Below are 25,132 nucleotides of genomic sequence, written 5' to 3' on the forward strand. Positions count from 1 at the left end.
TGATTAAGAATAAACACTCTAATCAGTGTATCATAACCCATAATGATATTTCATAGAAGTGAATTACTACATGTGTTTTGCAATGATTTGGACTATTATAAATGAAGGGGGTAGGCTAATTTTATCACAATACTTATATTAATTGATTATTTATAATCTAAGATTATTATAAAATAATTGAGAATGAAAATATAAAAAAATTATTTTTAAAATAATGAACGAGCAAAAGTGCAAGTAAATAAGCTAACCGGAAAACAAAACATGATAATAGTGTAAATGCGCATCCGGGGAATCGAACCCCGGTCAGTACCGTGGGAGGGTACTATGATACCACTACACCAGATGCGCTTCGTGTTTTGAAGTGCCATATTGACTCATCATATTTCATCCTTTGAATTGTATGCAATTAAAGTTGATCCAGGCACAGTGTTAGAGAAACAAAAGGAGAAAACACAATATAAGAATATTTGTTCGCATTTTTATTTTATTCGAGACTCTTTAACTCCGTACTCTTTCATAACCCACGTATCTGCGTAACTCATCGCCACATAGTCATGGTTACAAAACATAGACAGATCAATGGCTTAGAAGACTACTAATTTGTGGAAGCCACAAAAGTTCGATTTGAATTAAAGGTTATCAACTTTTGTGATTAAGAGCATGATACACATTTTGTTCGATGATAAGATACACGATGGGGCAACGATCACTTGGTTTAGTATTCAATTAAAACTGTTATTGATACTTTTGTTATTTGTAGTTTTGATGATTTGACAAACTTAGGGACCTCATAAAGGTACCGGGTTTTCTACTTGAGTATTGCAGGTGTATTGTTCGAAGTATTGCAGATGAAACAAAACTCAGGGACCTAGTAGAGGTACCAGGCTCTCATGATGACGAGCCAGTCAACTGCCAGCTGGAGATGGTGCAGAAAGTAGGTGCACACTTCCCGATGGCGTCAGAAAGTGTGACCCTTCCAGCCAATGGCAAAGAAGTTTTGGAAAGTGACTTGCCCATATAAAAGGCACTTTCCTAAACACTTTTCTCTAGTTTTTGCAACTTGATAAAAAATTTTCAAGAACTCTTGCAAAGGCTACACAAAGCAAAGGCAGAATCATTCATAGGACAACAGCAACATCTGGAACTTTTCGTCTAGTTGTTTAGGAATTTATTCTCTTGTTCTTAAATTGTAAACCACTCCTAAATCTATAAAGAAATTGGTGTGTTGTGTTAAAAGTCTAGGTTGTCCAGGTGGGATAGTTTAGTGGGTAGATTGTTTTTCTACTTTGGCTTGTTGAGCAATAGAGGTCTATTGCTTAACGGTAAGATTGATAACTCTTTCTTACGTTTGGTGTAATCGTGTTTCGCTTTTGCTTTTGAAGATTAGTGAAAACGATTGAAAATCCTGTGAGACAGGTCGTGGTTTTACTCCCTTAAGCAAGGAGGTTTCCACGTAAAATCATTGTGTTGATTTTACTGCATTTAACTTTCTGGTAATTTTCTGAAGTAAAGTAAGAGACTTGGTCCATTACTCGTTAAGTGAAGGCATACATTCTATCAACTTTGTTAACAAAGAGATGTAGTATATTTATTAAACTCAAATATAAGTACTTAAAAGTAACAATATAAACTACTATAGATTCATTTTATATACTTAAGACTTGGAAAAGCCCAGCTCCTTTAACATATTCAGTTAAAGCTAAAGCAACTAATCCCAACATAGCAAATCTTCCATTCCAAATCTCAGCATCAGCAGTCATAATCCCATCAGATTTAGACTCAACAGTAACTCCTTGGAACAATGGGATTAGTGAAGCCAAAGTTAGCAATGCACTTGACCCCAAGAACCATAACAATCCACCGTTTGATAACTGTGCAGATAAATCTGCACCGTTAGCTAACTCCATACCAATGGCTGCTACAAATCCAATCATGGCTAGCCTACCGTTGATCCTCTCAGGTGCCGGACCACTGAATGAGAATATATCGATGAAATTGGTGCTTGGTTTTGGCTGTTACAGTTTTAAAAAAAAATTAATAAAATGTCTTGAATAAAATGCACTTGCTATCAATGTTATGGTTGAAAATATTGAGTTTTATTTGCCCTGATTTCTTATCATAAATAGATTTTTCTTTTAAGAAAAGGTTTTGCACTGACTAATCTTTTTTCTCGTAGGAAAAGGTTTAGGACTCTATAAATAGAGAAATGTTCCTTCTAATTTGATCAGCATTCACAATGTAATCTTAAAGGTTTTGAGAGTTTTGGTTAGGGGGAGAATTTATGGGTCACAAGTTTGATACGTTATCACTTGTGTGAACCTCCCATGTATTCCGAGTGAATTGATTGAGGTTGTTTCTCTCTGTATTTTGTACTCTCATATTTATAGTCGAATGCTCATCTCCTTTGTGAAACCACGTTAAATCTTTGTATTTTTTGGTATATTTCTCGTTGTGTTCTTACTCATGATCTTTCGAGGTTTGCTTTGTTAGTTTCCGCATTTACACCTACTTATTTCAGATCCTAAGAAAAATGCCTCCGTTGACTGAGGCGTTTGTATTTGATTTCACATATAGCCTAAATGATATTATTTAATAAGTCATAAATGAAAAATATGCTTAATGTTAACTTTTCAAAAAAAAAAAAAAATACCAACCTTAGCAGGTGTTGGTTCGATAAATGAGAAATATCACGTAAATTAAAAATGGAGTTTATAAGATCTATGCACGAACCTCAGCCATACACTTAACACGAACGCGCGAAGTCCTACGAAGGCGTGGCAAGTAACAGCTAGGAACAAACTGATTCAACCCATTTTTACTTTGTGACAACTTAACTGGACTTCCCAAAATTATGGATTGCATGGCAAATGAAGTTGTCATATTTTTTCTTTTACTTTTCAAAGGTTGAAGAGAGTATTACTAGTGTACGAACTTGTTACAATTCACTTTGATTATATGTTAGTGCAAAAGTTGGTGGCATTTATAGTGTGCTAAAGAAAGGGAGAAGACAAATGGGGTGGATATTTTAGGAGCCACGTAATTCAATTTTGGGCTTCTAATGGATACATAAGTCACGTGGACTCATTGAACTTTTAGGGTCCATTTGGTCATGAGATACGATATCAAGATATAAAATTGAAGTTTTGAATATGTGATATGAAATTTTTGTGTTGTATATTTTTTCATTAACATAAAAATTTCATAAGTTCTAAAATTATTAAAATAGTCTCAATTGTTTATTCAATATTATCAAATAAACGAAAAAAATTATAAAATTGTATAATAAATTATTGCAAAGTTATTTATTTTCCATTTAAGTAATTGTTTCATCAATATATTTGAATAAAAAATGAAACACCCCTCACGAGCTCGTCAATATTTTATTACTCAACAATCGTGAAGTGTGATTGAAAGTGGCTATATGTTGGTGAGAATAATAAAATTTAAAAAGTAATGATATGATTATAAATTTTATTTACATGTAAAATAAATGATTAATAGATAAGTGTGAAATCATAAGATGAAATAAATTTTTGGAGAATATGATATAACATATCATGATACAAAATCATAAAAAAGAATTAACATAAAATTATATGTTCAAACACTGATTCCATCTCGTGATACCATATCAACCACGTGACCAAAAGCCTACTTAACAACAAGTGGCTTGCCAGTTTACCCCATATATGTCAAGAACCTCCTAGAAGTTACATCATGTGTTTTGCATGCTTTGGGTAATTAAATGAAGGGGGTAGACTAATTTTATCATGGTACTTCTATATTAATTGATTATTTATAATTTCAGATTATTATAAAATAATTGAGTAAAAAAATAATTATATTTTCTTGACATATCAAGAAGAAATAAAAATTAATTTTTGAAATGCAAAAATGCAAATCGCACAACAAGCATAATAGTTGAACGCGCATCCGAGGCCCCGGTCAGGACCGTGGTAGTATGATAACACTGTACCGGATGCGCCTAACCGATAACAAAAAGTAATGAAAATAGTCATTAATTTAATGGAATTATTAGCTTCGTTCTCGATCTATAAATAATATTAAAATCACTCTCTAATTAAGTGAATTTAAAAAACTCTTAATCTTGACACATGAGTGAAATACACCTTTAAATTTTCATCAACTTTAGTACTGTTTTCAATATTTTTTTTTTAGCTTTTAATAAAGAGTCTCGCTCTTCAATAGTTAATTATATCATATGGCAGATTGAGACTGTATTTAAGTTCAGATAGCCAAACAGAAAAATATTATAAAAACCACTAATAATTTAGAAACGAAATCAGTAATTCACATCAAGTTGACAGTGTTCTCAATATATCTATCTAAGCCGATTGATATATTGGACAAAAATATATACCATCAAGTATCCTGATAATGTGTGTGCTCCTTTTATTTCTCAAACACTTCACATGTACAACAAAGATGAAATGTTGCTTGTTTCTGGATCGACTTTAATGGCACAAAACACAGAGGATGAACCTATCAAATATCCAAATGTTACCCCATGTGGTCACTGTGTTGGGATAACTTCTACATTGAAACCTAGTTTGTCCTCCTTTACTGAATGAACAAAGCACAGAACAAAAATGAAGGCTGCAACAACTCAAATGAATAACTATATATATACAATTCACCTTTCTCCCACTCTCTTCCCTCTCTTGCTCGCCTCTCTCCTCCCTCTTCCAATCTCGCTCGACTCTCTCATCCCTATCTTATTTTTGCTTACATATGTATCGCTTGCCTCTCTCCTCCCGATAACATGTAGCTACGAATTGTATTATCAAACTATAGCTATGTAAATTTAGACTATTTTTGAGGGACTATATGTAAAATTTCCTTAAAAAAACAACAACAAAAAGAATAGAGTAAACAAGAGCCTAAAGAAATACACGAGTAGAAGGATTCTTGTTGAGACTTTCACAAATTAGTAGTCTCTTCTCTTTTGTGAAACTCCCAAAGTTTTGTTTCCCTTCAGCTTCAACTCACAAAACAGAGTAAATTCCACAACTTATTTTGCTAAATTTTTTCATCAAATTCAATTCTTACAATGTCTACATTGCCAACAGACCTCATGTTTGATATCCCCTCAAGACTTTCTGTTAAAACCCTTCTGAAATTCAAGTGTGCTTTGAAATCATGGTGTAGTTTAATCAATTTGTCAAAATCCATCTTAGTGTATCTGCTAAAAACAAAGATTACACACATCATAGGCTAATATGGACAGAGACTATGAATTTGTTCACTTGTAGTGATATCAAACAAGACCTTCTTAAGGAATGTTCGTTTAGCAAATTATATGATGATTCTGTTTTAGAGTCATTAGACTTGAATTATCCCTTGAAACACCAATAAGATCGATCTTTTAGGAGGTGAAAGCTGATGTTAAGAACAACTAATTCCACAGATTGAAATGATACAGAGGCATAGAAAAAGCTCAATTAATCAAAATTAGAAAAGTCGGTATCGATAAAGAAACGCATAAAATTGCGATGAGCAAAGAGTAAGACGTCTATAACCAAAACTGCAGGTGGCTATTGCCCTTTTTTCTTCATTTCATACCATTAAATAACAGAATAACAAAAGGGTATTTTTTTTATATTACATAACAGTTCTACTCCTTTCTCCTAATACTTCCCAAAACATAACACCCCATTTACATCTAAAACTCCTGAGATGCAGAGCCAATATCACCTTTCCCAGAGCCAGCCTTCTTAGGCAACAAATTCTGGTGAATGTTGGGCAAAACACCTCCATTAGCAATGGTAACTTGACCCAAAAGCTTGCTCAACTCCTCATCATTCCTCACAGCCAATTGAATGTGCCTAGGCACAATTCGATTCTTCTTGTTGTCTCTAGCAGCATTTCCAGCCAACTCCAACACCTATATCAACACAGACTTAGAATTTCATCTACGATTCACAACAATCTATACAAAAATTCAAAAAACGTGTAGTTATATTTCAGCTCTTTTAGGAGAAATTGAACAGTTCAATTAAGAAATCTATCAATCAATAGTTGAAATCTCGCTAATAAACTAAAATAAACACGATTGATCTAACATGCAGAAAGCTTTGAGCATAAACAAAACAAAAAATAGCAAAATAAATTACCTCAGCAGCGAGATACTCAAGGACGGCGGAGAGATACACAGGAGCACCAGCACCGACACGTTCAGCGTACTTTCCTGCCTTAAGGAAACGAGCGATCCTACCGACGGGAAACTGAAGACCAGCTTTTGAAGATCGGGAAACCGATTTCGATGCTTTCGGCTTGCCTCTTCCGGCGCCGCCTTTACCTGCTCCAGCACCTGAAGACATTTTTTTTCTCTGACCAAAAAAACCCTAACCCAAACCCTAGATTCGGAGTTGCAGAGACAGAGAGAAGGAAGAAGGTGAAATGTGATACGGAGAATTAGGGGAAGTAGAGTTATGTATATATAGTAATGTATGGTGTGTTCTGATTGGTTGAAAAAAAGGCACCAGGATTGCCAGCGTGGAAATGGCGGTACTTTTTAATTTTTGGAATACCCTCTAATATTTCCCTCCGTCTTTTATTATAAAAATATTCACAAAACTTCAAATGAAGTACTTCCTTTTAAATTTTTTTTTTATAGTCATGAATAATTATATGAAAAGTGAATTACAAAAACTGTCAAAAACTGGAATAGATACTAAGCGAAACAAAAAAATTATTTTCTCCTCTATTTTTCATGAATTTTTTACTAATTAAACCTCACTACAGTGATAGTGTTTATCCGAAAGTTTCATGACCTTCTTTATAAATGAGATGTTATCATATATGTATATATAATTGTTATAAATAAAAATATGTAGAATTAGAGAGTATATGAGTATAAATGAAGCAAATATTAATTGTCTTTTCTGGTGAAGTAATGATCATAAGTGAATACAATTTTCTTTTTTCTTTTAAATATTTTACTTAAAATTTACTATGTACATGATTTTAATGATAGTTATTAAAAATATTTAATCTTTTTAATTTATACATAACATATGAAATATTATTACCTGATATTTGAGTATAACTATTTTAGAAGGGTAATTTTACAGAATATACTGCTATTATAATGTCATTATTGTTATGATTAAAATATTATCTAGAAAAGTAAGTATAAAAAATCGATTCTAAAGTATTCGTGAGAGTGGATGCTCTATATTTACCTTTCTTTTTGTTTCCGTTTTAAATCGGTACCACAATGGTTTCTCTCTTTGAGAAATTGTTTCTAATAAATCCTCTTCTGAATAAAAAAAAGGTTTTACAAAAATGGTTTGAAGAAAGACAAAAGAGAGTTAAAGAAGCATATATGAAAATATCAAAGAAAAGAAAGATATTTAACCACAAAATAGTAAAATTACCCAATGTAAGAATAAGAAATAAAGTAACTGTAAAATAATAATAGTACTCCATATCCTGGCAATTAAATTGACAAGGGTTACACAATCAAAGGATGAGTTCACTTATTGAAACACATAATGGTGATTTAGTTCATTTACACTAGTAATCACGGACGCGATTTTACTGCTTTAATGGTGTATTAGCAAACCGATAATCGTACTTTGAGATCACTGCATCATCTCTTTCTCCGCACACTTCACTAATAGGAATTGAGTCAGTAATTTCCTTCAAATCGTCCGGTGTAAGTTTCACTCCTAGAGATTGGACATTGTCATTGAGGTTCTTGATCTTTGTTGTCCCTGCAATACAGCAGCAGCGTATTTCAACTCATATAAAAGGTTAAACAAGACACCACTAAATTATTTCGCCACATGGTGGATGGAAGGGGAGGACAACTAGTCTTGAATACGCGTACATTTAGACACATGAAAGTATTGCAGTAGAAAATGTAATTTGATGTGTATAAACATTTGGTATCGTACCAGGTATTGGAACCACATCGTCTCCCTGATGCATAAGCCACGCTAAAGCTAGTTGAGGTGGTCTGCAACCATGCTTTGCTGCTAAGTTAGCGAATTGTGAGTATAGAACTTTGTTCTTCGCTAAATTCTGTTCATTAAACCTTGGGTGTGAGCCCTGAAGTAAAAAAAGACTCAAATAAGAAACCTAACTCCACACCTATGCATTCATCTTTATCGAACTCCCTAGCATGTAATCAATTGTTTCTAGAACCATGTATCCCTATTTTACACTATGTTGCTATATTACAAAAGCGACATAAAAGTGGCTGGCTGTACCATTCCCTCTGTCAGTTCCCTCTATTAATATGGTTGTACCAAACAATAAAAGGTGAATGATGAACACTTTATAACTAGATGATAGTATCCATGATATATGACATGCAATAACTACCTCACTGATACACTATGTTGGTCGGACTCTTCAAAAATGTCACTTGGATGCATGTCCAAGAGTAGTGCATCTTTAGAGGATCCGACATGGCTGCAGCTGCATTTTTGGAGAGTCCGAACAACATAGCTGATACCAGTATTGACCATGATCTTCATAAGCTTTTCAAGCATTTACTTACCATTATACTTCCCGTAGGCAAGCTTTCTGTGACTGCCTTTCCCGCAAAGAAACCGTGGCCGAGAGGGCTATAGGCAACAATCCCAATGCCTAGTTCCCTGTGTAAAGGAGGCAAGGAAAATATTAAGGATATGCTTAATTTTTGAGAGGAAGGAAAGTTATTAATTTCGAACATACCTACAAAGAGGAATTACATCCTCTTCTATATCACGGGTCCAAAGAGAATACTCCAGTTGAACAGCAGTAATGGGATGAACAGCATGTGCCCTCTTAATTGTGTCCACACTGGCTTCCGATAAGCCAATGTACCTAATCTTTCCCTCCTCGACTAATTTCTTGAGTTCCCCCATCTTCAATCATTAAGTTGGTTCAAGTAAATCAAGTTCCCCTTGTACTACATACATCACAATAGGTAAGAACAGTGGATAAAGATCGAACTTACAGTTTCCTCTATTGGCACAGTTCTGTCTATTCTGTGAGGATAATATAGATCAATGTAGTCTACATCAAGCCGCTTCAGACTTTCTTCGCAGCATTTCCGTACATATTCCGGAGTGCCTTTGACATGAAACTGGAAGCCCTCAGAAACTAACAACCCAAATTTGGTTGCCAGTTGGACTTGCTCACGAGGAAGTTGCTTTAGTGCCTGGTTATCGCAAAATGACAATTAACAAAAAGAAAATGTGATAGTGTAAAGAAAGAAAAACATGTCTCAGAAATTCTAGAGTGATTTTTATTGGTCAAAAATCTTCAAACAGAACATTTTATCCATTCTTTCCATCATCAAACTGAACATACCTTTCCAATCATTATTTCGTTGTCGCCTTCATGCCCATATAAATCGGATGTGTCAAAGAAGGTGATGCCTTTATTGAATGTTTCCTTTAAGATTGAGCATCCAGCTTCATGTGACAGAGGAGTATTTAATACTCCAGAAAGTCCTAAACAACCAAAGCCTAGTTTCGAGACCTAGCAAAAATAAAAGATTGATCTAATTGTTTAAATTTCTGTTATACATCATAGAAGCTAAGTACTCTGTTGGCTTTCTTTTAGCAAGAATTTTATCGTCACTCACAAAAATTTCATAATTTCTAGATTGAACAACCTTTTTCTTCCAATAGACAAAACTGCATTAATCTCTCAGTTCAGTGAATGGCTCGAATAACTATAAGATACTCAAGGAGAATGAAAAGAGGGATTAACTATAAGGTTTTTGACTCATTTTGTTTAAGGCAAAAAGCTAAAAAGAAAAAGAAATATCAAGTTTCGGGATAGGTATAAACACAAGCAACAACAACAACAACATACTATAACATCGTGATTAGATCCGCATATGTTTAGTAAAGAGAATAATCTTTATCCTTTGAGAATAATAAAGAACGAACAGTGTTCAATTGGAACATCCAGTATAGTTCCACAAGTGAGGTTACGAGTGAGTATGGTTACGTAGACCATACCCTACCTTTGTGGGGCACAGATACACAAAAGTAAAGATAAATTCATATGGATGTCCCCTGGGTATAGGGGAAGGGGATTTATAAGTTGGAGAATCGAATCCTCACCAATTAAGTTAAAGTTCAGATAACCAATCAACTAAGCAACAAAGATTTCTACTTTCATTCATACTGATGCTCATTTGAAGTTTAGCTACAACCTTGGTAATCATAATCTTCTTCTCTTACTTTTTTCAAATTAAAATAGTTAAACTCTTAAACCATCAAAAGTTTCTCTAACTTTTTCTTTAAAAAATGGCTAATACAAAATTTCAAGAATATAACTTTAACTTGGGAAAAAGGTGGGAAAAGATAATATGTTTACAGTGAAGCTGTTTACATGGTAACCCAGAAAGCTAAAATGGACTCTTAACACAGCTTCAACTTCCAAAAATCACAATTTCAAGTTTCAATCAAAATCTATGCTCAAATGGGGGCTAATTGATTGTCACAATTTTTTCTACAGTTCCAGCTCCAGTTACAAGAATGCAAAACTTTAAAAAAAAAAAAACAGAAATTGAAATCATAGCTGAAAAATTGTATTACCTCAAGCCCTTGTGTGCCCAATTTTACTTTAGGAATTTGGATTTGGGAGTTGTGCTCCATTTTCAAACACCAAATGCTTGATTAGCTGCTGTAGCAGTGGCCAAATTAAAGGGAAAAAAATGAGCTCAAAAGATCTTATAAGTCTTCAATTAAATAAAAGCTACAAATTAGGATTCTTTTGAATATTCTATAGCACTCTCTATTTTTGTTTTACCTGTTGTTTTTATAATTAACTTTTTCTTAAATAATTTTTTCAACTATCTCTAATTTTAATTTCTTATTTTATTTTAAAATACATGAAAATTTTAATTTGGCCACATTTTTAAAGAAACCGACCTTTCTTAAAAAATGAAGTGTTTTTTTTTCAATTAACTTACTAGGTAAAAAACATCATAAATTTTATTTAAAGAATGATTCTATTTTTTTTTTAGTCTATTTTAAAAAGAATGATCCTTTTTTCTGTAACACTTTAACTTTTAACTTTTCACGTGACATGTTTAAGACCACATGATTAAAAAATATTTTAGTATATTTGATAGAACTTTAATTTAGAACAACAAGATTAAAAAGTCTTTTTTTTTAAAATTACATTTCAAGTCAAATTAGACTATTCTTTTTGAAACGGAGAAAATATAATCTATGTAGAATAAATGGAGGGAGTAAAGGAGTTTGGGAAAAAAAGCAAAACAATAATATTGCAAACTATATTTTATTCTATAATAAATGTCATTTACTGACCTTCGTAAGGGAAAACTAATTTAAACCATTGAAAATCGCTTAAAAACTAAATGATAATAAAAAATAAACTATGCACATTAATTGACATATTGTATTTTATTCAAAGTTAACACTGACACATAGTAGAACAATTTATAATTTGAAACCATCAGATATGAAAGTATTAATTGACATATTGTATTTTATTCAATATTAACACTGACACATAGTAGAACAATTTATAATTTGAAACCATCAAATATGAAAGTATTAATTGACATATTGTATTTTATTCAAAGTTAACACTGACACATAGTAGAACAAATTATAATTTGAAACCATCAGATATGAAAGTATTTAACTAGACCTTAGCTTTATATACGAATGATATAAATATAATTTATTAATTCACATTTGGAATATAAGGTAACCCATTAACAAAAAAATCTCAAATCATTAAGAAACGATAGCCTGAAATTAAAAAAAAAAAATTATTATCGAAACCGCTAAGCCAATAACACATCATCAATAACATAATAACTTTATTCGATTCGAATTGTTGATTTCGGTTTGATTTTGAATTCGAACATGCACCAATTGATTCTATAAACTAAGGCAGCTACTTCTGCCCAGTTACTAGTACCAGTCCAAGAGTTATTACATAAACAAGCACTAGTTTTCCTTCATGCAACATAGTCACAGATTCACCTCCTCAGGTTCCTTATTTACAAGTTCTATATAGATTTACTTTAAGGAATTTATTTTCCGGTTTTTCAAATTATTTTGACCGAACCAAACATGAGAAAAAACATAAATCCTCCATATCAAACACAGCCCATACGATTTCTCACCAACGTGTATCAGCTAACCGATACTCATACTTAGACATCACTCCAGACTCTCTTGCTCCACAGACTTCACTAACGGGGATGGCATCCGTGATTTCCTTCACGTCTTCTGGTGTAAGCTTCACTGCTACAGATTGAATATTGGCATTTAGGTTCTTAATCTTTGTTGTTCCTACAACACATTGGAAGTATGATCAGAAATGCCTCGACTTTTTTAAAACAGGTACAAGGTTAAATGATATATTGCAGTTAACAAACGAACACCACCATGATCAAGAATTTAACAAGTTGTATCACAACAACATCTCGAAGAGGGGAATTCAATTAACTAATAGAAATAGTAATTTGATTTGCATAAATGTATGTGAATGGAGAAGGCATATTACATACCAGGTATCGGAACCACGTCATCTCCCTGATGTAGAAGCCAAGCTAAAGCTAGTTGAGGAGGTGTACAACCATGCTTTTCTGCTAAGTTTGCAAATCTTGTGAAAAGAGCTTTGTTCTTCTCCAAGTTCTCTCCGGAAAATCTTGGATGAGAACCCTAACAAAACAGAGAGATTGAGATACCTAGACGTAATTTTCCCAAAGAATGACATGATAGACGAATATTTACACACACAACTATGATAGATGGTAGAACGAAGAAGTTCTAGGGAAGTACTATGCAGTAGAAAAGATGCATAATAGAGGAAAACAAGTTACATAAAAACGTTATGAGACCAATAATGTTATGTAAGCGTCAATGCTAAGTGTTAAGTTGGCAACATGTGTCGTTCAAATGTAGGTGTTAAGATAGATGTGGAAGAAAGTAAACATGTTTGACTATGTTAGCTAGGACGAAGAAGGTGTGACATAAGAGTAGTAAGCTTGCACTCTCTTTCCGTCAACTCTTCAAACTCTTGTGGATTTATTACACACTACTTTAGTTATACCAAACAATGAAAAGAGAATGACGATTACTTCATTCATACGAAATAAATCTGAGAGGACCGGTCTGATACCTGACATATACTAGGAACTACTGCAATTACTTACCATCATACTTCCCTCAGGCAAGCTTTCTGTGATTGCCTTCCCACCAAAGAACCCGTGGCCAAGGGGGCTGTATGCAACAATCCCGATGCCTAATTCTCTGTATTAAGGAGGCAGAAAAATCTATTACACAATTCTTGAAGTTCTTTCTGATATCTACAGATAGCTTAATGAGTAACCAGTCATTAAAGTTATCTTAATCTTTGAGTGACAACATTCATCAGATACGAGCATATACCTACAAAGCGGAATAACATCCTCTTCTATCTCACGAGTCCAAAGAGAATACTCCATTTGTACACAAGTGATGGGATGAACAGCATGTGCCCTCTTAATTGTGTCAACGCTGGCTTCAGATAAGCCAATGTACCTAATTTTTCCCTCATCCACAAGCTTCTTCAGTTCTCCCATCTTTTGTATCGTGAAATTGATTCAAGAAAATCAAATTTCTGTACAACATATTTATCACCATAGGCAAGAACATGGATAAATTTAGATACTTACAGTTTCCTCTATAGGCACAGATGTGTCTGTCCGGTGCTGATAATATAAATCAATGTAGTCCACGTCTAGACGCTTGAGACTTTCTTCACAGCATTGCCTTACATATTGTGGAGTGCCTTTGACTTGACATTGGAGACCATCTAAGTCCTCGGAAAATGTACACCCAAATTTGGTTGCCAGTTGGACTTGCTCACGAGGAATCTGCTTCAATACCTGGTTATCTCAAAATGACAATTTAGAAACAAAAACATTACTTACATGATAGTTTTAAAAAAGGAACAGGTCTCAACAACATCGAGTGATTATATGACTCTAAATCTTCAAACACGTAACACAAAAAATTGAACAGTATACCGATCAATTAAGCATATACCTTTCCCACCATTATCTCATTGTGACCGTCATGCCCGTATACGTTAGCAGTGTCAAAGAAGGTGATGCCTTTGCTGAATGCTTCCTTTAAGATTGCACACCCAGCTTCATGTGACAGAGGATCATTTAAAAAGCCAGAAAGTCCTCCACAACCAAAGCCGAGTTTCGAGACCTGGAAAGACGATTAACAAATGATTTAAAAGTTTCTAGCATAGAAGTAAAACTTTGCCTTTTCTTTTAGCATAAATGTTTTTCAGATGTCCCATATCTCGGAACCATCGCGAACCTAAAGCCCTTCTCTTCAAGATCAGAACTAAGGGTGTCAAAAAGGTTGGAGTCTCTCAATTAAGTGAAATTTTGGAGGTTGATAACGAATAAATAACGAAAATGTTAGTGAGATAAATGGACATACACAACATAACTATAATCATAGGTGAAAAGGCGGAGCCACATGCAAAGAAGGGATGCAATTTATCAGAAAGTTATACAGCATAAATAGGCTAAAAATAAATCTTTTTGAGCATATACATAAAATTTTGAATCCCTTAACATAAGAGAAATACATGTTCAAATCCCAGGTAAGTCATTTTCGATTTTTTAATCTCTTTCACAGAAATCCTGGTTCCGCTACTACATAGGCGGTATAGTACTCAAGGGACTAATCATTATTACAGAAATCAAATGAAGAAGGACAATAAACACTGCCTCAGTAAAAACATCAAATCTTAATATGTGAAGGATAAACCTCAGAATTTGACAATATAATCAATTTTAGCAAAAATATTTGTAATATAATCTTTTCGTCCTCATAAGGGAACCTTGAGCCCATGACGGACCAGAATTTTGACTAAGGGGTCTCAAAATATAAAGAAATAAAATCGCATCGAAGCTTGAAAGTGTCTGTGTAACATATATATATACATACAAAAAATATTGTTATCTACAGTATAATTTTCTGAAGAAGGGGTGTATGTGGCTCCACCATTGCCTTGAGCAACGGTCGAGTTGTCTCTACGTGATCTATAGATCACGGGTTCAAGTCATAGAAGCAATCAAATTAAAATAGATTGTCTACATCACAGTGCAACCTTTCCCTAGACCACACTAACTCGGGATGCTTTGTGCATATTTAAAACTTTTTCCTCTTCTAAAACAATAGTCCTAAACATCTATTGCTATTACGCAAAGATTATGCTAAGATTTCAAGATTCCAATTTTAAATTCAAAAATAGGTAGAATGAAAAAAAATATATCTACAATTAAATTGATTGAGCTTTTAAGTTGTATCCAGCAAACCTAAAACTGATACTGCTGCAAACAAATTTAACACAAATCAATTGACTGTCACAAAGTACTACTAATACTTTTTCTCTTTTCCATAAATTACCAAAATACAAGTTAAAAAATAAAATAAACCAAAACCTAAATGAAAATTGAAATCAAGGTTAAAATAATTGTAAGTTACCTCAAGACCCTGGCTACCCAATTTGACACTTGGAATTTGAATTTGTGTGTTGTGCTCCATTTTTTTTTTTGTGCAGACTGCTAAATTACAGTACCAACTGCTTAAAAAAAAGAAGGGAAAAAGAAGTTGAAAAAGCTACTAATTTGTCAATATTTGGACATGAATATATGCTTTATTAGTAAGAGATAAAAGTGGGGACAAAAATTCCATTTAGAGTTTAGTCATTTTGTTACTAGTGAAGTGGTGATAGATTCTATTTGACTATTCCTCTTACCATTCACACTTGGTTAGAAAGTGAATGATTAATTTATTATATTAAAATTAGCAAAATTAATATTTCTTCATTGCATGGATCATTTTATTTTGGATTATTTAGGTAGTTAGATTTTGAAATTTTATGTAACATAGCTACTATTTTTCTAAATGTTTCAAATTTTAATATATAATATTATATATTTGGTATATAATAATATATACTAAATTATAAGAAATGTTTATACACCATATATAATACTAGGGGATATTATATACTATTATACAAAAAAATGAATTCTTCTACTTGTTTGAATCCAAGGGGCAAATCCATCCAAGACATGAAAATTATGTGTCGCCAATTCATGTTCTTTTAGTAGCATACCTAGCTAACAATTACCATATGCATCATCTTTAAAGAGAAATGAGCTTCATATATATATATATATATATATATATATAATATATATATATATAAAAGAAGAGACTAGTTTTACACATAAATCGTGTTATGCCTAACATAGTGATGAAATAAACTTGTAAAGATATGACACTAGGTCTCAATCCCAAAAGTTAGCTCAAGATTATCCAAGTCCATGTAAGGAGATCATCAGTCCATTCTCCACCAATGTGGGATTTTTATCCGCTCTAACAAAACTGATACAAGAAATTACCTGCAAACAGTGAATTCATCACTTTACATAAGGATAAAACAACAACAATAACATAACAGTTTTATCTCAACGATAAGATGTACGCCGATCTTATTCATATATTTGACTTTTGTGTAGAAAAACTGTTTCCAATAGACCCTTGAATCTCAGTAGCATAATTTCTTTCCTCTTCTTAAACAACTGTTCTTGACTCGTAAACATGAAAGATCACAATAATTTGAGGATTTCAGTTTTAACCTTAATAAAATGATTTATAATCACACAAATATTTAAATTATGGTATATCTCAAGTTTCAATTTTTTTAAAAAAATATCATATCAAATTAAATATTATTGGAGGTCCTATTTAAAGACATTGAAAATTATGCTTTTTGAATTGAACAAACTCTATTCGTTAAATTTGTAAGGATTTTATCTAAAGACATACTGAAAATCATATTTTTCGAATCGAACTTATTCCATTCAGAGTTGAGGAGTCGTTTTCTTGCTAGTAAAGTGGTGATTGATTCCATTTAGATCATATTTGGTAGTAATATTATTGCTAGGCATAAAATTCAACATATCGTGATTTTCTTATCGATTTTAATCCATAAATTTTATATATGTATAAATAATTAATATAATTAATTATCTTATATAAAATATAAGAATGAATAACTAAATCCGCACAATTAAATTTTATATAATTATACTAAAAATTCCTGCATAACCTTATTAATCTAACAAGTAGAGATGAGTTTTGTTTGTGCTATTCATTTGTCTGTATTTATACATGGAAAATAATTTCTTGAGATATTGGCATTTCTTTTCCAATAAGTTTTTACAATTGATTTTAAAACTAAGGGGTTTTAGCATTTCTTGCAACAAAAAAAAATGAAAAATGATCTGTTTCTACAAATTATAAACGTTCACAATCTTTCAAAAGAGCCAAAAATAAAAAAAAATTGCAACCACTTTTTTGTATTAAAAAAATTTCAAAAACAAAATTTGGAGATATATCATTCCTATTGGTTGGAAGTGGAATCTTATGTCAATTAGATCATTGATTTTTTGAAATGATTGAATCAAATTCTTTTTCTCCGTTTTAACTTAGAATTCCAAAAAAATTGATCTATTCAATCAAAAAAGTAATTGAGCTTTTGAAATAATTGAATCGATTCTAACTAGTTAGAATTAAGGCGGGTTAGTTGTTGTAGTAATAATATTACTTGGGTAAAATCTATTCACACCGGATGTTTACATCAAATCAATACATGCATGTCATGTGTTGTTGAAACTTATTATTCATTTAACTTCATTAAATCATATATTAATAAAAATCATATTGATTTAGTATAAATATTAAGTGCAAATAAGCTTTTTCATATTAATTTAAGTCTCCAAACGTGAAAAAGTTACCACTAATCCTATTTGGCAACAATAGCAACGGACCATAACTATATCATTTCTTCATTTTTTTTAGAAGTTGAAATCTCTTCAATAAGTTACGATTAAAAAGATAAACTTTAAGATATTTCTACCATTTGATTAAAAAAGAAGATTGCATTATGTTAGTAAACAAATGTTGTTAAAATAAAACAATAGTTAATAAACTATATTTAATCAAATATTCAAAAACATTATCGACTTGATTCTATTATCTCAAAAACAACACAAGTAATGTGAAATTGTGAATTGTTCAATAAACTAAAAAGTTACTTTGCTCTAAGCCTCTAACACAATGACCCTAAAAGGTCCATTATGATCTAGCTAGTCTAATGGCGCTTCATAACAATTTATCTGGAATATTTCAACGATCTTCTAAAATTTTGATGCATTCATATCTCTGTCTTCGATGTTTTCTCATCATCGATCTTAATAGGAATAGAATCACTATTAATCACCAGTTCTGGAAATTTTTCACATCCTACATTATGCTTCAAAGTCTCAACAAACCCATGTGCTTCATCACAATAAGCTTGGAAGGATAACAAACTCTTTTTGAAACTTTCAACAGATGGATCTACACCTTCTGGCTTTTCTCCACCATTAGTCTCTAGCACAATGGCTAGTGCTGTTAAAAGTTCATCATATTTCTTGTCCAATGTGTCCACAACGGCATTCATATCTCTCTGCAAAAAGTATGAACCGCGAATGAAAATATTTTATTTATAAACTCAAAAACTCTTGCAAGTTTTCTCTATTTCTTTATAGATGTTATCTATAATAGTAAGAAGTAGATAAAACTAGGATTAGAATTGACTTATTCCGATATGAGCTAAGACAAACAAATTCTAATTAGACATTATTAAATAAATACCAAAAATAACAAATCAATATATATATATAAATGAGGACCATAGACAAGGTGATGTGGCACCTCTCTATGGCCTCCATTTATTTTTCTCTTTTTTTTTAAATAAATTAATTATTATATCATAAAAAGAATTACTAAAATTTATTACAAATAAATTTTTTTATTAATGGAGGATCATTTATAACAAAACTCTTCATCTTTTTTATTTATTTATCTCACTTATAATAAAAGGAGAAATATAATTTATTTATTTTTAACTTTTTAAATTTAAATTAGTTATTTTATCATAAAAATATATGACTTTATTTATACAAATACATATTTTATTAATGTAGAAACATTTATAATTCTCTATATTTTTCTCTATTTGTTTATCTCCCTTCTAATCATGAAATCATAATAAAAAATGTTTTACATTTTAAGTATTTTTATTTTTATTTTTTAATTTATTCACTAGGAGTTACTAATCATGACTTGCCCCTCTTTAATTTTTTCTTTTAATAATATTCATAGCTCTCATAAGTTTATGATGTCTTATGGTATTCCTTGAGTTTGCCTATAAATTCATATTAGTTTATGAAGATTCACATTCACAAGTATCCTTTCTCTTTTTATCATATAGGTTTGGGTTGTAACAAAAAAAGAAGTATATGAAGGTAAGAAATATTTCATTGCAAATTTTTATTTTTTATTTTCTTTATTTTTGTCTATATAAATTAGTATTTGGTTTGTGAATGAAACTAACATGTAACAAAAAAAATTACATGATGTTAATAAATATATCATTTTCTCAAGTCCTTATTTTTTTATTTCCTTTATTTTGTCTACATAAATTCATATTTATTTTCATGAAAATCCACATATAAAGTTATAATTCTCTTCTTCATCATACTTTTTTTGTAAATTAACTAACATGTAACAAAAAAAAGTATATGAAGGTAGGATATATTTCATTCTAAAGTCTTTCTTTTTATTTTATGTACTAAGACATGTTTTCTTAATGTATATTTTTTATGTTTGTATTATAACTTATCAAGTAAGTATAATTAAAAAAATCTCTGTAATTCTTAACAATGTGTTGTCTGTATGCAATTACTCTTTTTAATAGTTAGTTTCCAGATATAATATAGTTTGATATAATATTTGTTAGATTTTTAAAATAATTATTATTTAGTATTGTTAGTACTATTGAAAAGATAATATACAAATACATTAAATATAGTTTTATTTCGTTCTTTCTTTTGACATAATTATTTTTTATTGGTATATGATTCAGTTGGTTGCATATAATAAGAGTTTGACATATGGATCAAAACATGATAGTGGATCTCTTTGCAAAGGAAGATGGTAGAAGGAAAAAAAATGAAGCATAATTAGAGATTATTTTTTCACTTTGAATTGTATTAGCAACTTAGTTACTTTTGTTAGAGTTTTTTAAATTTTGATTTATATAAATAATTTAACTAAATGTATTATATTGTCAATGTTAATCATTTGATCCTTTAGTATTTTACTTTCTTTTTGTTATGAAAAAAATTAAAATAATTATTTTATTTTAACAACAACAAAAAAATTTATGCTGATAAGTTTCATTTTTATTTTAATTAGAAAAATTAATTAAAAATAAAATATTATTTTCATGATGTCATTTTTTGTGTATGTAACAATCTGCCACAGTTCTTTTTGCTTCGAAATGCATTTATAATTTTTATGTAATCACCAATTATTATATTTTCTCTGTTCATTTTTTGTATTTTCACCTCTTATTTTTATTTATTTATTTTACAAACAAAATCAATATATAATTAGTAATACATTTATTGTCTAATAAAATTATACATTTGAATTATTTATAACTCATGTCTCTTTATCTTGCTTGTAATATTTGATATTAAATATTATTCATAACTTTTATATGTTTTATTTTTTCGTAAGTCTTATAAATATTTAATTAATGTTTAAAAAATTATAATAAGCAAATGTAATAATAAAATTATTTGAAAAAATCAATTTTGTTTTGACGATATCAGAGTTTGAAAAGAACATTAGTACTGCTACAAAAGATAGAACATTAGTACTCTTACAAAAGATATAGAAAATTAAAACATATAAAATATTTTCAATCGAATACAATATACTGTTATTTCAACATATTATCTCTTATTCCATTTATTTCACCACGATGAATATTTTGTTCTAATATATATATATATATATATATATATATATATATATATATATAAATAAATAAATATATTTTATATGTTTTAAAAAAGTCTATGATATCGCAGACGAGTAGAAATATTAATATTATTTATACATTCGATACTAACCTAAATATTACATATTTCATACTATTATCTTATAAATATTTTTTATAATTGCGCAAAGCGCGAATAATTTCACTAGTTCTAAATAACTTAGGATTCCTACTCTAACTTTAAAATACTGTCCCAACAAAAAGAGTGTGGAATATTAAGCAAAAATGGTAGTTTAGGATATAAAGATGATTGGCTCAAAATTTCAACCCTAATATTAAAACCTAGATCAAGATTATCTATAACAGACATCTTCATTAGGAAAAATTGATTATTGATATATCGAATTCATGAATACGTTTCATAAATTAAATAAAAAAGGGAAAAAAAAGATATTTTCTTCAAAACTTTTATTCAGTTTCAAGTTTAAATTGAACATGATATATACACCGGTATCACAGAAATTACAAACCCTAAATATACATTCATCGATGAAGAATTCCAAGATTAAAAAATCAACAAAAAGAATCAAGTTCTACAAACAGAATCCCCTCTCTTTAATAAATGAACTGAAATTTCTAATCAAAATTATACAAATAATTAAATGTTTGTTGATAAAAAAGAAGAGGAAAAAAAAAACTTACGGGTCAAACGATGATACTGGAGGCTCCACAAGAAAAAGGTTAATAGTTTTTATTTTATTTGTTAAGAAATAAACGGATATAATTATATCTATAGTGAATATTTATTATCAAATAAATAATAGACTGTGAAAATACAAATCTAATCAGTAAATGCATTTAACTAAAGTAATTTCCTTTTTTAATTTGTCATATATTACACGAGCCAATGTTTAATTCAATTGATGATTTGTTTATTTCCTCAAATTTTCTCTATTTTATATTTCGTATTTCTTCATTTATTTTCCTTCTCTTTTATTTTTTTTGTATATTATGTATTTAAAAATTAACAAAAAATATACTATAAATTACAATATTTTTATTTTCCTTTTTAGTCTATTATATATTTTTAAAAATATGAAAAATAGTATTAAAAATTACAATAGCCAATAACTTAAAATATTTATTGATAATAATTATAAAAAAAATAAAATTAAAATTCTTGAAATTTTCATACGTTCCACATAAAAAGAAAGAGTGAATGAACGAGTAAAATTGATCAAACTCTTAAAATTTCAATTATTGAGATGTTATACATTCCAAACAAATGTATAGCAATGAAGTTCTCGAAGTATGCACTGATCACACGGTCTAGTGATAATGTATGAAAGTTACAGAATAGGAATAAGTGTTTGAAGAAATGGAGCGTAAGCATACTATTGTTAACGAGAGAGACTTGCTCAAATGGTAAGTATCTTTATTTTTAACCCGAAAATTAGCGAGTTCAAAAGGGAAAAGTAAGCATTAACATTGTCATCTACGTAAATTGTGTAAACGCCCACAAGAAGTGCTATGTATGTATAAACAACATATTCCCATTTTTTTCCACAAATTATAAACACTCACAAATTTTTCAAAAAGGGGGGGAGGGGGAATACACAACCACTTTTTTGTATTAAAAATTTTCAAAAACAAAATTTGGAAAAATCTCAACCCTAGTTGGAATCTTATTCAAACACTAATTAATTATCCTATTTAGCAACGAAAATGTTGAGTAACAATATTCTAGCAATGGATCTATAACTAATTCTATTTAACATTTGATCATAAAATGGAAAAAAAAAAAGAGAGCATTATGTTAATAGACAAAATGTTGCTAAAATAAAATCATAGAAATAAACTAATCTTTAGTCAAATATCTCAAAAAAAAAAAACAAGTAATGTGAAACTACGAATTGTTCAGTAAACTAAAAACAATTTGGCACTCTCAAAAGGTCTATTATGATCTAGCTAGCCTAATGGCGCTTCATAATAACTTGTTCTGGAATATTATTCATATACTCATATCTCTGTCTTTGACGATTTCTCATCATCGATCATAGTAGAAAGAGAATCACTATCAAACACCTGTTCTTGAAACTGTTCACACCCTACACTCTTCTTCAAACTCTCAACAAACTCTTGTGCTTCGTCACAAGAAGCTTGGAAGGATGAAAAACTCTTTTGGAAATTTTCAAGATGTGAATCTACACCTTCTGATTTTTCTCCACCATTATAAGTCTCTAGCACAATGGCTAGTGATGTTAAAAGCTCATTATATTTCTTCTCCAATGTGTCCACAACGACATCCATTATTATCTCTGCAAAAAGTATGAACGATGAATAAAAATATTTTTTTTATAAACTTCTAAAACCTTATGCAAGTTTTATAGATGTTATTTATATTAATAGTAAAAAGTAAATAAAACTAGGACTAGAAATTTATCCCTATGTGAACTAAGACAAATAAATACTAACTAGACGTAATTAAATAAATATAAATTATAACAAAATTCGTTCTCCAACTTTGAATTATTATTCTAACAAAAGAATTAAGCAAACATATTATAAAAAGGCTAAAATATAAATAACAATATAATAGCATGTCACCAATCTATGTTCCTAGCTATACCAAAACAAGTATCTTTAAAGAGGAATTACTAGCTATGATTCTTTTTAATAATCGAGAAATCTTTAAGAAAATAATATATATTTCAGAAATTAATGAATAATGAATTATGATATTTATATGGTCCATTTTTTTCTCTTATAACAATATCAAAGTACTTTATTATATAACGTAACATAAAAGATCAGTTTAACAGAATTGTATATCAATTCATGTTCAAAATTCATGACTATTCTAATTTATCGAGCATACAAGAATTAACAAAGCTATTTTGGATCTTGCTTCCTATTTACATAAAATCTAGGTCTATAAAAAGATTATTGAATCAAAATTACTAGTTGGTTCAACCCTAATATAAAAACCTAGGTCAAAATTATCTATAACACATTTCTTCACTAGGAAAGGTTGACTAGAAAATTGATATATCGAATTCATGGACATGGACATGTTTCATAAATTTAATAAAAAGGAAAAAATCATATTTTCCCCAAAACTTTAATTCAATTTCAAAATTAAATTGAACATGATTTATACATTGAAACCAATTTCAGATCACGCAAATTAAAAACCCTAAATATACATTCATCAATGAAGAATTCCAAGAACAAAAAATCAACAAAAAGAATCAAGTTTTACAAACAAAATCCCTTCTCTTTAATGAATGAACTGAAATTTCTAATCAAAATTATACAAATATATAAATGTTTGTTGATAAAAAAAAAGAAGGAAAAAAAAAACTTACGGGTCAAACGATGATACTGGAGGCTCCCCAAGAAAAAAGGTTAATAGTTTTTATTTTATTTTATTTGGTGAGAAATAAACTTATATAATTCTATTTATAGTGAATATTTGTTATCAAATACATATTAGACTGTGTCAATACAAATTTAGTCAGTAAATGCATTTAATTAAATTAATTTCTTTTAAATATATCAGTCAAATGTTCTCTATTTTACATTTAGTATTTCTTTCATTTATTTTCCTTTTTTTTTTTTGTATATTATGAATTTAAAAATTAACAAAACATGGGACGTATCATAAATTACAATATTTGGTATTTCTTCACTTATTTTCCTTTTTAGTACATTATGTATTTAAAAATATAAAAAATAGTACTATAATTACATTAGTCAATAACTTTAAATATTTAAAATAACTATAAAAATAATAATTAAGTCTCAAAATTTTACTTATGCCATTTACTCAGAAGCTTAGAGTTAGTTGGTCAATTGATCAATTTGTCTTTTTCCTCCAATTTTCTCTATCAATATTTAATATTTTTTTTCATATTAATTTATTTGTCTTGATTTCCTTGTTAATACTCATACTCATAAATAATAAAGGGGAGAATTACTGCATAGATGAAAAACATGATTATTTTCACTTTTACAGTTTTTACTATATTTTATTTGGTATTATTTTTATAATATGCACAACAATATTTTTTTTGTATGGAGTAAAAATCGAACTTGAGATTTGGGTGAATTCGCACGGGTAATTAATTAGTTTTATTCTTCAAAGATAATACTTAATGCCATCTTCCGAATGTAATTCGGGATACAGTAAAACATCTAT

At 29.9% G+C, this 25,132-nt stretch overlaps 4 protein-coding genes, 1 long non-coding RNA gene and 1 other non-coding gene across 6 annotated transcripts; all 6 read right to left on the bottom strand.

The window, feature by feature from the left end:
• Positions 1–277: 277 nt before the first annotated feature.
• On the bottom strand, positions 278–348 carry TRNAG-CCC (transfer RNA glycine (anticodon CCC)). Its single transcript has one exon. It is a non-coding gene; the product is annotated as a tRNA-Gly (tRNA).
• Positions 349–1,497: 1,149 nt separating this feature from the next.
• On the bottom strand, positions 1,498–2,955 carry LOC138337022 (early light-induced protein, chloroplastic-like). The gene is made up of 2 exons (XM_026032693.2): positions 2,731–2,955; positions 1,498–2,012 (listed from the first exon to the last, which is right to left on the bottom strand). The coding sequence occupies exons 1-2, from the start codon at positions 2,878–2,880 to the stop codon at positions 1,647–1,649; spliced, it is 516 nt and encodes a 171-aa protein (XP_025888478.2). The 5' UTR covers positions 2,881–2,955; the 3' UTR covers positions 1,498–1,646.
• Positions 2,956–5,532: 2,577 nt separating this feature from the next.
• LOC101256806 (probable histone H2AXb) lies at positions 5,533–6,436 on the bottom strand. Its single transcript, XM_004247555.4, has 2 exons — positions 6,135–6,436; positions 5,533–5,905 (listed from the first exon to the last, which is right to left on the bottom strand). The coding sequence occupies exons 1-2, from the start codon at positions 6,339–6,341 to the stop codon at positions 5,684–5,686; spliced, it is 429 nt and encodes a 142-aa protein (XP_004247603.1). The 5' UTR covers positions 6,342–6,436; the 3' UTR covers positions 5,533–5,683.
• Positions 6,437–7,375: 939 nt separating this feature from the next.
• Positions 7,376–10,784, bottom strand: LOC101256520 (perakine reductase). The gene is made up of 7 exons (XM_004247554.4): positions 10,569–10,784; positions 9,328–9,498; positions 8,972–9,175; positions 8,707–8,879; positions 8,531–8,627; positions 7,923–8,076; positions 7,376–7,739 (listed from the first exon to the last, which is right to left on the bottom strand). Exons 1-7 carry the CDS (start codon positions 10,626–10,628, stop codon positions 7,561–7,563), a joined length of 1,038 nt encoding a protein of 345 aa, XP_004247602.1. The 5' UTR covers positions 10,629–10,784; the 3' UTR covers positions 7,376–7,560.
• A 1,102-nt stretch (positions 10,785–11,886) lies between these two features.
• AKR1 (aldo-keto reductase 1) lies at positions 11,887–15,601 on the bottom strand. Its single transcript, NM_001328687.1, is given in 7 exon segments — positions 11,887–12,305; positions 12,524–12,677; positions 13,172–13,268; positions 13,407–13,579; positions 13,673–13,885; positions 14,046–14,216; positions 15,510–15,601. Coding segments are annotated over 7 exon segments (1,041 nt in total). The 5' UTR covers positions 15,570–15,601; the 3' UTR covers positions 11,887–12,132.
• A 7,165-nt stretch (positions 15,602–22,766) lies between these two features.
• Positions 22,767–24,536, bottom strand: LOC138338168 (uncharacterized). The gene is made up of 2 exons (XR_011211540.1): positions 24,300–24,536; positions 22,767–23,249 (listed from the first exon to the last, which is right to left on the bottom strand). It is a non-coding gene; the product is annotated as an uncharacterized lncRNA (long non-coding RNA).
• Between the last annotated feature and the right edge of the window lie 596 nt (positions 24,537–25,132).

This window comes from Solanum lycopersicum, chromosome 9 (assembly GCF_036512215.1).
Source record: "Solanum lycopersicum chromosome 9, SLM_r2.1".
In the NCBI taxonomy this organism is placed as follows: Eukaryota; Viridiplantae; Streptophyta; class Magnoliopsida; order Solanales; family Solanaceae; genus Solanum; species Solanum lycopersicum.